This window comes from Gorilla gorilla, chromosome 5 (genome assembly GCF_029281585.2).
Source record: "Gorilla gorilla gorilla isolate KB3781 chromosome 5, NHGRI_mGorGor1-v2.1_pri, whole genome shotgun sequence".
Lineage (NCBI taxonomy): Eukaryota > Metazoa > Chordata > Mammalia > Primates > Hominidae > Gorilla > Gorilla gorilla.
The window spans coordinates 187,410,333-187,424,823 of NC_073229.2; the positions used below are offsets into that span (position 1 = coordinate 187,410,333).

Below are 14,491 nucleotides of genomic sequence, written 5' to 3' on the forward strand. Positions count from 1 at the left end.
TCACTAAGCAGTTTATAAGATATTTAGCTAGCTGTGGCTCTGAGTCCTTCTTAAGGAGTGGGATGGGAGGGAGAGATGAATAAAGAGAAAAGAAAGAAACCCAGGATCTCAAACATCTGATTCTGTTTGGTTGATAAGGCAAGGTGGGACCCAGGGATTCTTGAGCTTGGGAAAAATTACTACAGCCTCACCCTCCTTTTGTATGCACCTCCATACTCCTCTCCAGCACTTCCAAACGATCCCAAGAAAGACACACTCCCAGTGACACATCCAGTCAGGGTATCTTTCTACTAGCTCTTGAATCCCCCAGGGGAATCTCATGCATCCAAGCTGGAGCAGCCCCTGCAGTGAAAGAACTCCTTGCTGGGAAGCTAGTCCCTAGCGCGCTGCTTCCTCTCCTGGAAACTCTTCATGTAAATGACATCTACTCAGCCCTGGGGTTTGTTCCCGCATCTGGGAGCCTTCCCTTAACCCTAGACTAGGCGCGGGACTTGATTGTCTGCTTAAACGCCCTGTCCTTCTTATGTGTAATTGTCACATTTGTCATACTTGTTTAATATCTTTTTCCATACTATTTTACAAACCCCAAGAGGTTGGTACCATACTTGCCTGATTCATTTCCGTCCTCCCAATTCCTAAAACAGTGATGGGCATGTAATACGTGCACTCTCAATAGACATTTGGTGAGGGAAGCCTAAGTAAGTTAACACAGGTGAAGTGCTTGGTTTAATTCCTGGCACATGGCGGTGCTCACTACATGTTAGCTACAGGTGCTGTGAATCACACACATATCTGTGCAGTCCTGAAGCCTAAACCCGTTGAGCATAGTTGGTAGACTTTGAAAGAATATCAACTGCCCCCAATCCTTAGAACATTTCTGGCCTGCCAGTTCTCCTGGTAACCTGAGCTTGTCAGTACATAAGGCTCACTAACCCCTGACATTCTAAAAAGGCAAAACAGCTTTTAGATCAGATAAGACCAGATAGAGAGTCTCTACTGCTGACTGCAACACGCTGCGTGCCTTCTTCCTCCTCACCTTCTCATGGTGATCTGAAACCTTGTTCTTGAATATCTCATGACTCCAGCTCTTAAGCTAAATGATAGCATTCTAATTTTAGTTGTTTTTCAGCAGATAGATTTTGTCCTGCAGTGTGTCTAACTGCTGCTGTAATGAGCCATCGTGCTGCTGAGTTCTATGGTTATATTTAGGTTGGTTCCCTGAGTGAAGGCTGAGCCGTCTCTTTTCATTACATTTGTATTTACTTTCAAACTAAACAAGAACAGAGTCTGGACTGGACCAGAAGTTGTAGGGGGCTCTGAAGTGTTTTCATGCAACAAACCCTAGTTCGTTGCTAGGGGGGATGAATGTGACCACATTTTTTTAAAAAACTTCCTAGTGATTCCAGAGGAAATGGCTGTGAAACCACTAAATGATATCTTATATTCTAGGACTTTTAACAGAGGATTCGGTTTAGTTCAAACTAGCCAGGCATAAAGGAAGCACTTAGGATAAGTTTGAACTAAACCAAATCCTCAGTTATAAGTCTTGGAAAATAAGGTATCATTTAGCGGTTTTGCAGCTATTTCCTCTGGAATCACTAGAAAATTTTTAAAAATAAAGTGGGGTATGATTCATCCCTTTCAGCAACAAACTAAGGGCTGTGGTATAAAAACACTTCAGAGCACCCCACAAATTCTGAGGCCAATGGAAGCGGGTAGGGGGCTCTGAGCAATTTTAGCAGGTGGTGAGATGATCAGATAAGCTTGAGGGAGGGTAACCCCGTGGTACCTTGAAAGACAGGTTGGGGAAGTGGAGAAAGACAGAAAGAAAAGAGATCCATACAAGAGCAGGCTGGTGCTCCAGTGAACGGGTCCCAAGGATCAGAACCAGAGAAGTAGCAATAAGAATGGATACCTAGAGGAGAGAAGGTGAGGATGGAGAGTGAGACCAGAGAGAGAAGATGAGGATGGAGACTGGGACCAGAGAAGAGGAGGTGAGGCTGGAGATCAGGACCAGGGGAGAGGAGGTGAGTCTAGAGACCAGGACCAGAGGAGAGGAGGTGAGGATGGAAACAGGGACCAGAAGAGAGATGGTGAAAATGGAGACTGGGACTGGAGGAGAGAAGATGAAAATAAAGACCAGGATGAAAAGAGAGAAGGTGAAGATGGAAACCAGGACCAGAGGAGAGGAGGTGAGGATGGAGACCAGGACCAGAGGAGAGGAGGTGAGGATGGAGACCAGGACCAGAGGAGAGGAGGTGAGGATGGAGACAAGGACCAGGGGAGAGGAGAGGAGGTGAGGATGGAGACAAGGACCAGGGGAGAGGAAGTGAGGATGGAGACCAGGACAAGGGGAGAGGAGGTGAGGATGGAGACCAGGATGAGGGGAGAGGAGGTGAGGATGGAGACCAGGACAAGGGGAGAGGAGGTGAGGATGGAGACCAGGATGAGGGGAGAGGAGGTGAGGATGGAGACCAGGACCAGGGGAGAGGAGGTGAGGATGGAGACCAGGAACAGAGGAGAAGAGGTGAGGATGGAGACTGAGACCAGAGGAGAGGAGGTGAGGATGGAGACCAGGACCAGAAGAGAGGAGGTGAGGATGGAAACCGGGACTGGAGCAGAGAGGGTGAGGATAGAGACTGACACTGGAGGAGAGGAGTTGAGGTTGGAGAGTGAGACCAGAGGAAAGGAGGTGAAGATGGAGAGTGAGGCCAGAGGAGAGGCAGTGAGGATGGAGACTGGGACCGGAGCAGAGGAGGTGAGGATGGAGACCAGGACCAGAGGAGTGTTGATGAGGATGGAGAGGGAGACACAAATTCAAGAGATACTGCAAAAGGAAAACCAGATGATTTGGTAACATGAGGAATGCGAAGGAGGAGAAACAGGCTTTGACCTGGAGTGACTGGGAACAAGGTTTATCTTTACTAAATATGAGGAACATAGGGAAGAAAAGGAAGTTCAGGGAGGAAATTTAGTCTTTGGAACAAACTGAATTTGAGGTTCTGGCAAGATCCAGGCTGATGGAAATGTGAGCTGGAGTTCAAGAACAATGTCAGGACTGCCTCAGAGATGTATTGACCAAAGCATCATTTCTTTTTATAGCCTGGGTCCTTTTGTCCCTTCACAGTGGCATCTGCTTTAAGGTCATAGTCAATCTTTTTCATTAGAAGGTAGAACATCTTACAAATAAGAGCCTCTGACTTCTTCTTGGACTCATCTGAGGCATCACATTTTATTAATCGCACTTTTGACCTTCTATAATAGATGTTTTATGTGGCTCTTCTACTTAAACCATGGTACTTTTAGCCATCTTAGAAAGTGCATAACAGGCTCCCATGACTGAAGAAACTGGGGCCAAGAAAGTGCCAGCAAGTTGGCCAAGCTCGCACAGCCAGTTATCAGCATCCTGATTCCTGACCCCCTGCACTTCCCACTGGGGCAAGTGGTGCCTTTCAGACCCTCCCTGGTGGCATCTTGCTCTGTCTCTGCAGTATAGCTTGTTACTTTGCACTCAGAACTGTTTCTTTAGAACTGTCATATTCCTGTGGTCTCTTATAGCTTATGTGTTGTGTTCTTCTAACTGACCTTTAAAAAATTTTGCTTTTCTTTCCTGCTTTGTGAGGGCCTAAACGTAGTCACTTTATGTTCACTTCTACCAAGAATATTCTCGGTGTTTGTAACCAGCCTATAGTTTTGAACACCATGCCCCACCCTCCTTCCCAAATGTTCGTTCCATGTTAATGGTTTTAAGAATTGTATGGATTGTTGCATGAAAGAGATTGTTGCATGAAAATGTATCTGTTGTCAACCCACATGGGTTCCTTTAACTCCAGCAACATTAAGTGATCTTTTGTCTTTCATACTGCTTATCCAACTCAGAGCCCCGGCCTCTTCTACGAGGGGAAAATGAGCTGCATTCCTAGGGCTGGTGAGAAATCAGTGCCAATGGGGAGAATAAACAGTAATCAGACAAGATTCCATTTAAAACATTAGGGTTGCCATGTGTCATCCAAAGCTATAATAATAAAGGCCCATTGGTCCCCAGTAGAGCACAGTTTAATTAAATGCAACCACAAGACAACTTTACCTTAACCTTGTAGAACTGATGCTTTCTATTAAAATATTTTCTGCTTGGTCCTTCTTTTACCGTATAGATGCCTTGAACCTCCGAAACCGACAGGTCATCTGTGTCACTCTCAAGGTCCTCCAGCATCTGGTTGTGTCAGCTGAGATGGTTGGCAAGGCCTTGGTGCCTTATTACCGTCAAATCCTCCCTGTCCTGAACATCTTCAAGAATATGAATGGTGAGTGAGCCCACGAGTCAAAATGTCTTTTAAGCCAAAGAAAAAGGGAGTGGTTTGAAGTAGAGTTAATTAGCAACACGTTTAGGATTTATTATTGCATATAAACCATGATCCATTTGGAGATCTAAATAGCATATTCCCACGCCTTCTCCAGCTACTCCCTAGGGAAACAGTAAAGTTAACAATTTCATTTATTACTCCTCGGGTACAGCTTACTTACTCAGTACAGAAGCGCTGAAGCAGTTCTATAAGCTTCCAATAATTAAACTGTGAATTTTTTTAATGGTCTTTTGAATGCATTAGTAGGTTTTGAGTTTGTTTTTTTCTTGATAGTGATTCTACCTTTAGATACTTCCTGTTACAATTTCAGTCAGCTTTTTTCCATTGGTTTAAGATGAATTTTTAAGCACTATTATTAAAATCTGGTAAATGGTTTTGATGATTCATTTATTTTTTGTAGTATTATTCTATAAGCTTTGGAAAACATAGATGAATTCATATGGCTCTATTTTACCCTAACAAAGATATTAGCAAGTTTTTGGTGACCTTTGGCAGGCAGTGGATGTAAATCTATTCATTAAGCGTGTGATTTCATTGAAATGATGAGTCTAATTTTCCTTTTTGTTGTTAATTTTGAAGTTCCATACTTCTCACATTCATGGTATAAGTCAACATTGAAGTTATTTCCTGATAGTGGTATCAATAAGTTAGTAATTTAATGGAGCACTGAATGAAACTTTTACAACACGATCTCCTCATCATACATTCAAGAAAAAAAATCAAAGAGGCTGAGTTTACAGCAGCTCCTGCCACAAACAGACTTTTGTTTGGAATCAACTATTTTTTATATTATTACTCAATTGCTATTATGTCTGCTCCAGGCATAGACTATTCAGGAAATCATGGAATTCTCAAAAAGCTTTTAGCTCTCTTTCAATAGTAGAACCGGCTTATATGTTAAATACTATACATATGTAGAAAAAGGACTTCAAACTGGAGTTATAGGAGCTTACAAATGCCTGTAATGGAGCACTTGCGATGGTATTCTGTTCAAATTATCTGAAGAGCTAGCTGTGGGTAAGGTGGACATTCAGGCAAGTCTTTAAGCAAAGTAATAACTGGGTTTTAATAACTGAGTCTCTTATTGTTAAAATTTAATGTTTTAGTAACAATATTACTACATTTGGAAAATACTTATTTAAACAGTCTTCATTCATAGTTCATATTTTTACCATATAGTAGCAGCAAATATCCATGAAGTTATGGGAGACTCCCGACGTGCACCTTTTTCAACTAAGGTCGATAAAAGAAACTCTAACTGCACACCTCGTATTTAGATTCTAGTAACTTGAGGGAGATAGAGATAAAAATGTTCTGCTAGAGATGAGAGCATTATTAAAGAGATGGAAGCATCAGGGAACAGCCACCCCCAAATGTCTTAGTTAACATTTTTGAAGTGTGCGATTCACTAATATTTCCTCAGTAATCCTCATGCAAACCTATGATGCATGTACTATTACTATTTCCGTTTAATTGTTGCAAAAGTTGCCTCCTGTAGCTTTCCTCACATGTGAACAGTTGTTTCTGTACTTGATGATCCTGGAAGATGAGCCTGAACACATTTCTCCTTTCTTGCCTGAGTATCTGGGAATAGGTAGCTACTGCAACACTGCTTTAATGCTTTTGTTGGTCACACAATAAAGGCTAGAACTTATATCTAAGCATCATTCTGTATCCCTGTATAAAAGTAGAAAATCAGTGATGTTCAAAGGACAATTAGAATCTTTCTTTATCCTCAAGGAAATCTATAAAGATGGATAAATATTGCTGCCGCAGAGACAGATAAATCTTGTTGGGAGCTCTAGACTATTAAACAAAACAATTGGTTTCTACTGCTTTCTCATTATAGTTTTTCTTTAAATCTTTAACTCACAGGTGTTCATATACTTAACAAAGAAAATTATTGACTTTAAGAATAAATCCCTAGTAAGATTTTATCAATGTGGGACATTTAAAGTTCATACGAGAGTCCTTAATTGGTTCCAAACTCAGCTAATTCTTTTGGAGTCTTTCTAAATGCATACATCAGGAATTCTACATTTAAATTATTTTTCTGCTTAACATTTTTCTGACATTTGTAGGGAAAAATATTATCTTCCGCTTCATTTTCTACTTATCTTAGAAACCTGTCACAACAATGCCAGCCTGCAGTTTGCTGTATTTTCAGAGGGTCCTATTACAAAATTGGAGCATTCTAGCTATAAAAACTTAAAACTGTTCCTTAAAGTAACTATGTTACCCTAGATCCAATTCTTTCAGAAAAAAAAGCTTATCGCAGGATTTTCAATTACATTAGAATTTTCACTAGGAAAATGATTTAGCTTTAATAACATTTTAAGAAAGCCTGCTTTATGATATACATCACAAAATTATATATACTTATTTTATTTAAGCAGATGTCCTTAGTAACAGATATAATTATTTACAATTAAAATTACATTAGAAATTGACAGTATGTAGCAGTAGAAAAAGCTATCCTAAATTTCAATGTATTTGAGAACACTTGCACATTTCCGTATTCCTCTTTTTTTGTATTTCTCTTTTATGTAAATCAATGTCTCGTTAAACTCAGATTCAAAAATATTTCTTTCAAGTCCCACTACAAAATTCTTTTTAGAATGAGACCAGATACAAATGACAAAAAAGAATGAGAGAAAATATTCTTTCAAATAAAATGACCTGTCTGTCAGCATCCCCTCAAAGCGCAAACATTAGATTAGTTCTACTGCCTGAAGTTTTTACAATGTCTCCTGTTTTAATGTCACGTGAACTTCCTCTGAAATAAGCAGTGTGGGTTGCAGAGCCAGGGACCTGGACATTGGGACAGTGGCCCATGTGAGGAGCCCAGGCTTCCAGTCTTTTCAAGGACCAGTTGGAAATCAAGTAGGGGAGGGAGGAACAGTCCATGCTCACAGCACCAATTCAGGCCCCATCTACACGATCAGAGCAATGAAAACTTAGAGCCAGCCCCACTAGATCATTCTTGTTCTAGCAGAGAAAGTGGCTGTATCCTCTTATGTGTTCATAATATTTTTCACAGAGTTTAATTAGGCTATAGTTAAAACAAGAACAGATAAATCTGAGATGTGAATGGTAGTGTAGACTAAACAGTAACATTCTGGAGCCAGAAAAGCTGTGACCTCAGGCAAATCCCTTAAAGTCTCTAATCATCAATTTTTCTATCTACACAAAATATGCATCGTAACAACTTTTCATTAGGGTGGGCATAATTAGAGACAAGGTGTTCAGGGCACCTTCACATGGAGCCTGTCCGTGACTGGGTATTAATGAGAGAGCCATTATGATTACACAACATTATATACATATACAATATTATATACATACAATAGTATATATTATAGAAGAATATCATGCTCTATGAATTATTATGTAACAACATAACCAGGCAACTGAAAGTGTTGTGTGTGACCCATAGCGCTCTCTCGTTGGGTGACCTGTCGCTTGGCCCTCTGTGAGCCTGTGAGTGGCATGTGGCCTCCCGGTCTCACCAGCTGCATCAGTGCCTTTGCTTCAAATGGTTCATTTTGGCTCTAATTGCCAAATGCAGGGCAAGTGGCCAAATAAGTGAAAGACTCAGATTCATTCACTGGTAACAGGTCTTCAAATCCATCCTTTCCTGGCATAATCTTTCAGCTTGAATATGTGACTGGTGTTTAGGGAGCATCGTATTTACAAAAGAGAAACCTCTTTCCAGCACAGACAAGGAAAGCCTGGGCCAGGGTCCTCTTCGAAAAAACCAAACTGCTATCTAAGCTTTTGAGCTTATTTCCCTGCATTCTAAACAGTGAATTTTGGACGTAAAACATGCTGTCTTTCCAGTGACTGCTTTGAGGGGAAAGAAAGGGGAGTTCCTACAAAATATTCCTTGGATGCATTTGTCATACAGCCAATAGCAATTTATTCTTTCCTATGTTCTTTCACAAATGTTATTAAAGGTTACAGAAAATTAAAACAATAGGAATCTTCAATTTATAGCTTTCAGAGATGAAACTACCAAATTAATGATGCAGAGTATTACATTTGAGGAGCATGAGCCAATAAATGGCATTAAAGCATTTACAGCTGGAATATGGGCTCTGCCAGCAGATTAGGGCTCTCCGACAGGCCTGTTTACCATATTTTGGTTCATTTCTAACAGTACCAATAGTTCTGAAACAATCCCTACCTAAAAGATTTCAGACTCCAGATATCAGAGACTCTGATAATGTTGTAAATTTATGTCATGAAATATGCAAAAGTAAACATAATAATGAAATATCCTGTCCCCATGTTTGTAGGAATCAAATTGCTTGGCTTTATCTAAGATAAATCTAAGATGTTTACCATTATAGACTAATAAAAAGTTCATTAAAGAGACTTAAAATTTTAATTCAGATGCAGGCACATTAAAACATGTAGGGAATGAGGATGCCTGAAGTTTGCAAAATTTTAGGATGTTTGTACCAGGTCTTTGACCTGTAATTTAAATGGCTTCTAAGAAATAGAAGTAATTATTTTATGTTGATCATCTTTTAAAACAACTTCTAAGGAGAACCTGGGCCTTGTAAGTCAACCTGATTCAAACCCTCCTTATAACCGTCCTTGATATTCGTGTGAATTCTCTGGGACCAATTCTCATGCTCTTTTCAAACGTTGATGAACTTCTGGGAATGGATTACCAAACAACAACAGCAGCAACAAAACTTTCAGTTTTTCTGTCCCGAAGTTGATGTATATAAAGGTTATTTCTCCTCACAGAGATGTACATTTAATTTTGGAATTCAGGTTCATTCCCCATGGAATTCTGAACAATTTTGCGTTAATGATTTACATTTTAGAAATTTACTTCGAAGTCCCTTTGAAATGGTTAAATGTGTTAAATTTGAACCATGAGATTATCCTAAATTCATTGAGGAAATTATTAGAACTACTGCCCCTCACATTTCTGAAAGTTAGATTTGGAATTGTCATGCATGTATCTAGTCTCTCTGAGCACTCCCTCCATGCACACTTAACTCATTTGTCTGCAGAGAATCCTGGGATTATAAAGTTGGAAGATCCATGTAGGGGTCCTTTGGTCTAAGAGTATCTCCAATTTACCAAATTAATCAATCATTACTTCCACGAAGGCAAAATGTTTGTGTTGGTCTTTCCTTTTCTTATATAGAGCTTGGCACACCTAGTAGAATCAGGTGCCTAATATGTGCTTGTGTGAAATTAGTTCACTAACTCAGCCTACGCAACCAGTACTTATTTGTTCCGTCTTGTCCAAGCAGCCTCACTACTTCATGGGGTAGCCTGTTCTACTTCCAAAGAGAAAGGCAGCTCCTGTTTTGAAAGGAAATTTACACCTAACATTTCCATCTGGTTCACCTCTCTCATCTAAACTACACAGCACAATGGTTAATCCTTTTCTACATATAGCAAGCCCTCGGGAAATTATAGAAAACTTTCCTTCCCCCTCGGTATTCACTTCTCCAAGTGCAATATCCCTACTTCTTCCAAGCATTCTCTATAAGCAGAGCTCCCAAAGCCTGGAAAATCTTTGAGGATGGGGAGGGAGGACTCATTTCTACAGAAACAGATGGTTGTGCAGTGATCTAAGTGAGAGGGCAGCCCAGGACAGCAGATGGTCCTGGGAAGGGCTCAGGCCTCCCTCCCTCACCTGATGCCCCCACGCGTGGTCAGCCCATAAAGACCTCTTTACCATGGTGAAACCTACACATGCTTATGAGGTTAAATGCCTTTCCTCTTCACTGAGACTGCTACATTTGAGTCTATTTTCAACCCAAATCCACTTATAAAAAGCATCAGGGGAGTGGGGTCAGTCACAAACTGTAAATTACGTCTCTATGTGCTCTTCTCTGTAGACCTCCCTGGTTGCGCCTGCCCGGAGGGAAGGATTATTCTGAGTTGTCTGTAACCTGGTAGGGCGATATCTAAAGAAATCAGAATCCAGCTCTGAAGGCTGTGTCTTAGCTTCCTGGAGCCACGTAACAAATTACCATACACAGAATGGCTTAAACAACAGAAATGTATCGTCTCCCAGTTCTGGAGGCTATGAGTTAAAGATCAAGGTGTGGACAGGGCCAGCTCTCACTGCAGGCTCCGGGGAAGCCTCCTTCCTGCTGCTTCTAGCTTCCGGAGGTGCCAGCGTCCTTGAGCTTCCGGAGGTGCCAGCCGTCCTTGAGCTCCTTGGCTTGTGGATGATGCATCACTCCAGTCCCGCCCCATCTTCATGTGGCCTTTTTTCCTGTGTGTCTGTCTCTGTGTCTCTTCTCTTCCTATGAGAATACCAGCCCTCATAAGGATTGGATTAAGGGCCCACCCTACTCCAATACTCCAGTATGACTTTATCTTAACTACTTTCATTGGCAATGACCCTATTTCCAAGTAAGGCCACATCCTAAAGTTCTGGAAAAGAAGGAATTTGGGGGAGACACTATTCAATCCAGTCCAGATGATGTATACCTCTTTCCTACAGCCTGTGGGGAGAAAATCTCATCTTTGATAAATAAAGGTAGAGGTTTTGTGTTCGTTTCACTCCTTCACATTGCTGTAACTACTGATACTGAGCCTGCTCTGTACGGACTAATGAAAACTCCCTCTTTCAACAACAAAAATGTCATGCCTTTTCCTTTCAGCAGGAAGGGTTTGTTTAGTTAAGAAAGAAACTGGGCCTGGATAAGTTTTGAGTAGGGGAGATGCAGGGAATTGATGTTTCTCTTCTTCAGTAATGCTGCAAACTAACCAGAGGTGGAAGCTCACACTTCCAACAGCTCTGGATGCTGCCCTGGGGATCCCATAGCAGCACCCCAGGGTGCTGCTGCACCAGCCCAGTCTCCAGGGACCTGGCCACGGTGAGGCCGGTTCACCTGGGCCTGTCCCGGCCCAAACCAGCTGGGCAGGAGGCTCAGGCCACTGTGTGCCTAAAGGGGTTTGTACCAATAAATGTGGGTCACCTGGTGGACAAGGAGGGGAAGATGCTTGGGCAGATGGGATAATTTGTGGAGAAACAAGAAATGGAACAAAGCATGCAGCTGCCAAGCACAGCACTGAGGCGCAAAGGCTCCGGCTGCAGTTTTTCTGGGTTCAAACTCTGTTTGCCAGCTGTGGCTTTTGACGGGTTATGTAACAACTCCGTGCCTTAGTCTCCATAATTTAAAAACGAAGTTATTGGGAGGATTAAAGCAGCTCATTGACTTGCAGAGAACTGTAAGAAGATCATTTTTCAGGAGTATCTACTTGGAGAGAAGGAGGGGAATGAATTGTGGAATCGAGTGTAAGTGCTTTGAAACTAGCGTGTTAGGTAAATGTCTCCTACCTGCAGCACAGGATTTATGGAGAGAACCAAATATATGTGGCTTTATATGGTCCTTCCAAGAAAATTAAGTGAAATCTACTTAAGTTAATATCATAATTAACATCTAAGATGATTACATATGAAATAAATATTCAAGAATCAATACCTTTCCCATATGCCAGCAGTCAGAAATGCAATGCAAAGTTCATTTTCTAGATGCTACTAATTCCTAATTGCAAATATTCCAACCCAGACAAACTTTCACTGCTTAGCTCTCCCTTCCCCCGAAGACAGTTTAGTTCCTTCCTTGGCCCTCTCACATCATTGCAGAGAAGGGCTGAGTAGTGACCTACGCATAGGGCTGCATCAGCAGGTTCACTGGCCTGCCCCAGTGAACTAGTGAAATCCCAACCTCTTTCCACTGTGTTCTGTTTTCGATTGGCCCTTATATTTGTGGTTTCTCTGTATAAATCTTTCCAAGTTGTCGTGGCCAAGTTTCTCCTGGACATCCCCATTTCACCAGCATCTGGCTTTACCACTGTCCCCACTTATGCAACTTTACCTGAAGGGATCAGACTGCCAGGAGGATACTGAGTTGCAGACAGGTTCATGGCCCAGGCACATCCCCATTGTTTCTGGACCAGTGGCAAATGTGGTATATCTAGAATGGCTTGTGTAAGAGAATCCCATTCATTGCTTCTGAAACGGTGATGAAAGGTGTCGACAAAAAGAGTCACACTCTGTAAAATATTTAAAGAGGCTTATTCTGAGCCAAATATGGGTGACCATGACCCAAGGCACAGTCTCAGGAGGTCCTGAGAACATGTGCCTAAGGTGGTTGAGTTACAGCTTGGTTTTTATATGTTTTAGGGAGACATAAGACATCAATTGATATGTGTGGGGTATACATTGGTTTGGTCCAGAAGGGTGGTGGTTTACAGGTCATAGTGGGTTCAAAGAGTTCCTGATTGGCAATTGGTTGAAAGAGTTAAGTTATTGTCTAAACACCTGGAATCAACAGAAAAGAGTGTCAGGGTCAAGATAAGGGGCTGTGGAAACCAGGTTTCTTATTATGTAGATGAAGTCTCATAGGTGGTACCCTTAGAGAAAATAAGTTGGCAGATGTTTCCTAATCGACCCTTAAAAGATGCTAGACTCTCCGTAAATCTCTTCAGGACTGGGAGGGCATGGAATGGGGAAAGATCTATTATGTTAATAGAGATTCTTTATAGATACAACTTTCTCCCCACTAAAATGACTTTTCAGGCCATTTCAAAATATGGCAAATAAACATATTTGGGGTGAAATATTTTGATTTTCTACTTTGTCTGTCATGTGAGGTTATGCTAGAGTCAGGCTGGAAAGTAAGCCACGTTATGTAGGGTTAAATGAAACCTCTCTGATGAGATTTTATGGTTTGTGGGGTGTGACTCCCCAGGTCCCTTAGATAGGAATTTGGGCAAGAGAAGTAAAAGGTCAGAGTTCATTCCTCAAAGGGAACTGCAGTATGGAAACAGCAGCTCAGGATGGAGCTGGAACTGGCACTCATGCCCCCTGCCTGTGTATGGAACAGGCCATGTGATCTGAAGCCTGCTTCTCAGCCTACGAGACACCCTACTGCCATTCCAGGGACTCTGGGAGTTATCTCTGCTCTTCCCTCCAGATCCACACTCAGACATCCCATCCTTTCAGTAACCTCCCCTGACTCCGCCCCAACTAGCAGAACAGAGGGCTCGTCCCTCCGATTATTCCCAATCTGCCTTGCTGGGTAGAGGTCCTATTTCTTGTGTCCCTCCTCACCAGGCGGGAGAGCCCAGATGCCGGGTGACAGTTGGGACAACTGGCTTTTGGCTGGACCTGTTTTCAAAGCCATGTTTGGAATGTGTGCTTTTGTTACAGGAAAGGGGTCCTGATCCAGATCCAAAGAGAGCGTTCTTGGATCTCACGCAGGACAGAATTCAGGGCAAGTCCATAGACTAAAGTGAAAGCAAGTTTATTAAGAAAGTAAAGGAATAAAAGAATGGCTACTCCATAGACAGAGCAGCCCCAAGGGCTGCTGGTTGCCCATTTTTATGGTTATTTCTTGAAGTTATGCTAAACAACGGGCAGATTATTCATATCTCCCCTTTTTAGACCATATAGGGTAACTTCCTGATGTTGCCGTGGCATCTGTAAACTGTCGTGGCCCTGGTGGGAGTGTAGCAGTGAGGACAACCAGGGGTCACTCTCATCGCCATCTTGGTTTTGATGGGTTTGGGCCGGCTTCTTTACTGCGGCCTATTTCATCAGCAACGTCTTTCTGACCTGTGTCTTGTGCCAACCTCCTATTTCCTCCTGCGACTCAGAATCCCTTCACTGTCTGGGGATGCAGCCCAGTGGGTCCCAGCCTCATTTTACCCAGCTTCTATTTAAGATGGAGTTGCTCTGGTTTAAACGTCTCTGACACCTTGTCACCCCTCCACCCCTCTGAGGTACCCCAACAGGGATCCACAGACAAAATGACTGGGTTGTGGCTGGTTTCCAGTGCTTGGCCAGTGACATCCCTCCTGCTAGCTGGGAACTGGCACATTTCCCAATCAGAGATTGCCACCAATTCAGCTAAGGCCTTACAGATCTGCCTAGAGAAATCTGTATAATATGCTTTAATGTATTTAAACGCTCAAAATGGGCCCCAAATGAACAGGCATGCACATATTCGCCCAAGAGAAAATAGCGTTCTTTTCTATTTATGCAACAGAAAGTTTTACTTAATCTGAGCAAGAAAGCAAATAGCAATTTCTAAAGCTTTAATTTAAGGAGGCTTCTCTATTCAGTCAGCTCATAA

General features: G+C 42.1%; 1 protein-coding gene across 10 annotated transcripts in view; it reads left to right on the top strand.

Moving 5' to 3' along the window:
* PACRG (parkin coregulated) overlaps positions 1 to 14,491 on the top strand; it is a 576,157-nt gene that overhangs the window by 346,757 nt on the left and 214,909 nt on the right. For all 10 annotated transcript variants that reach the window (XM_019029891.4, XM_055391409.2, XM_055391414.2 and 7 more), the window contains one exon: positions 4,155 to 4,304. In XM_019029891.4, coding sequence (XP_018885436.1) covers positions 4,155 to 4,304 — 150 coding nt within the window. The remainder of the gene's footprint in view (positions 1 to 4,154; positions 4,305 to 14,491) is intronic.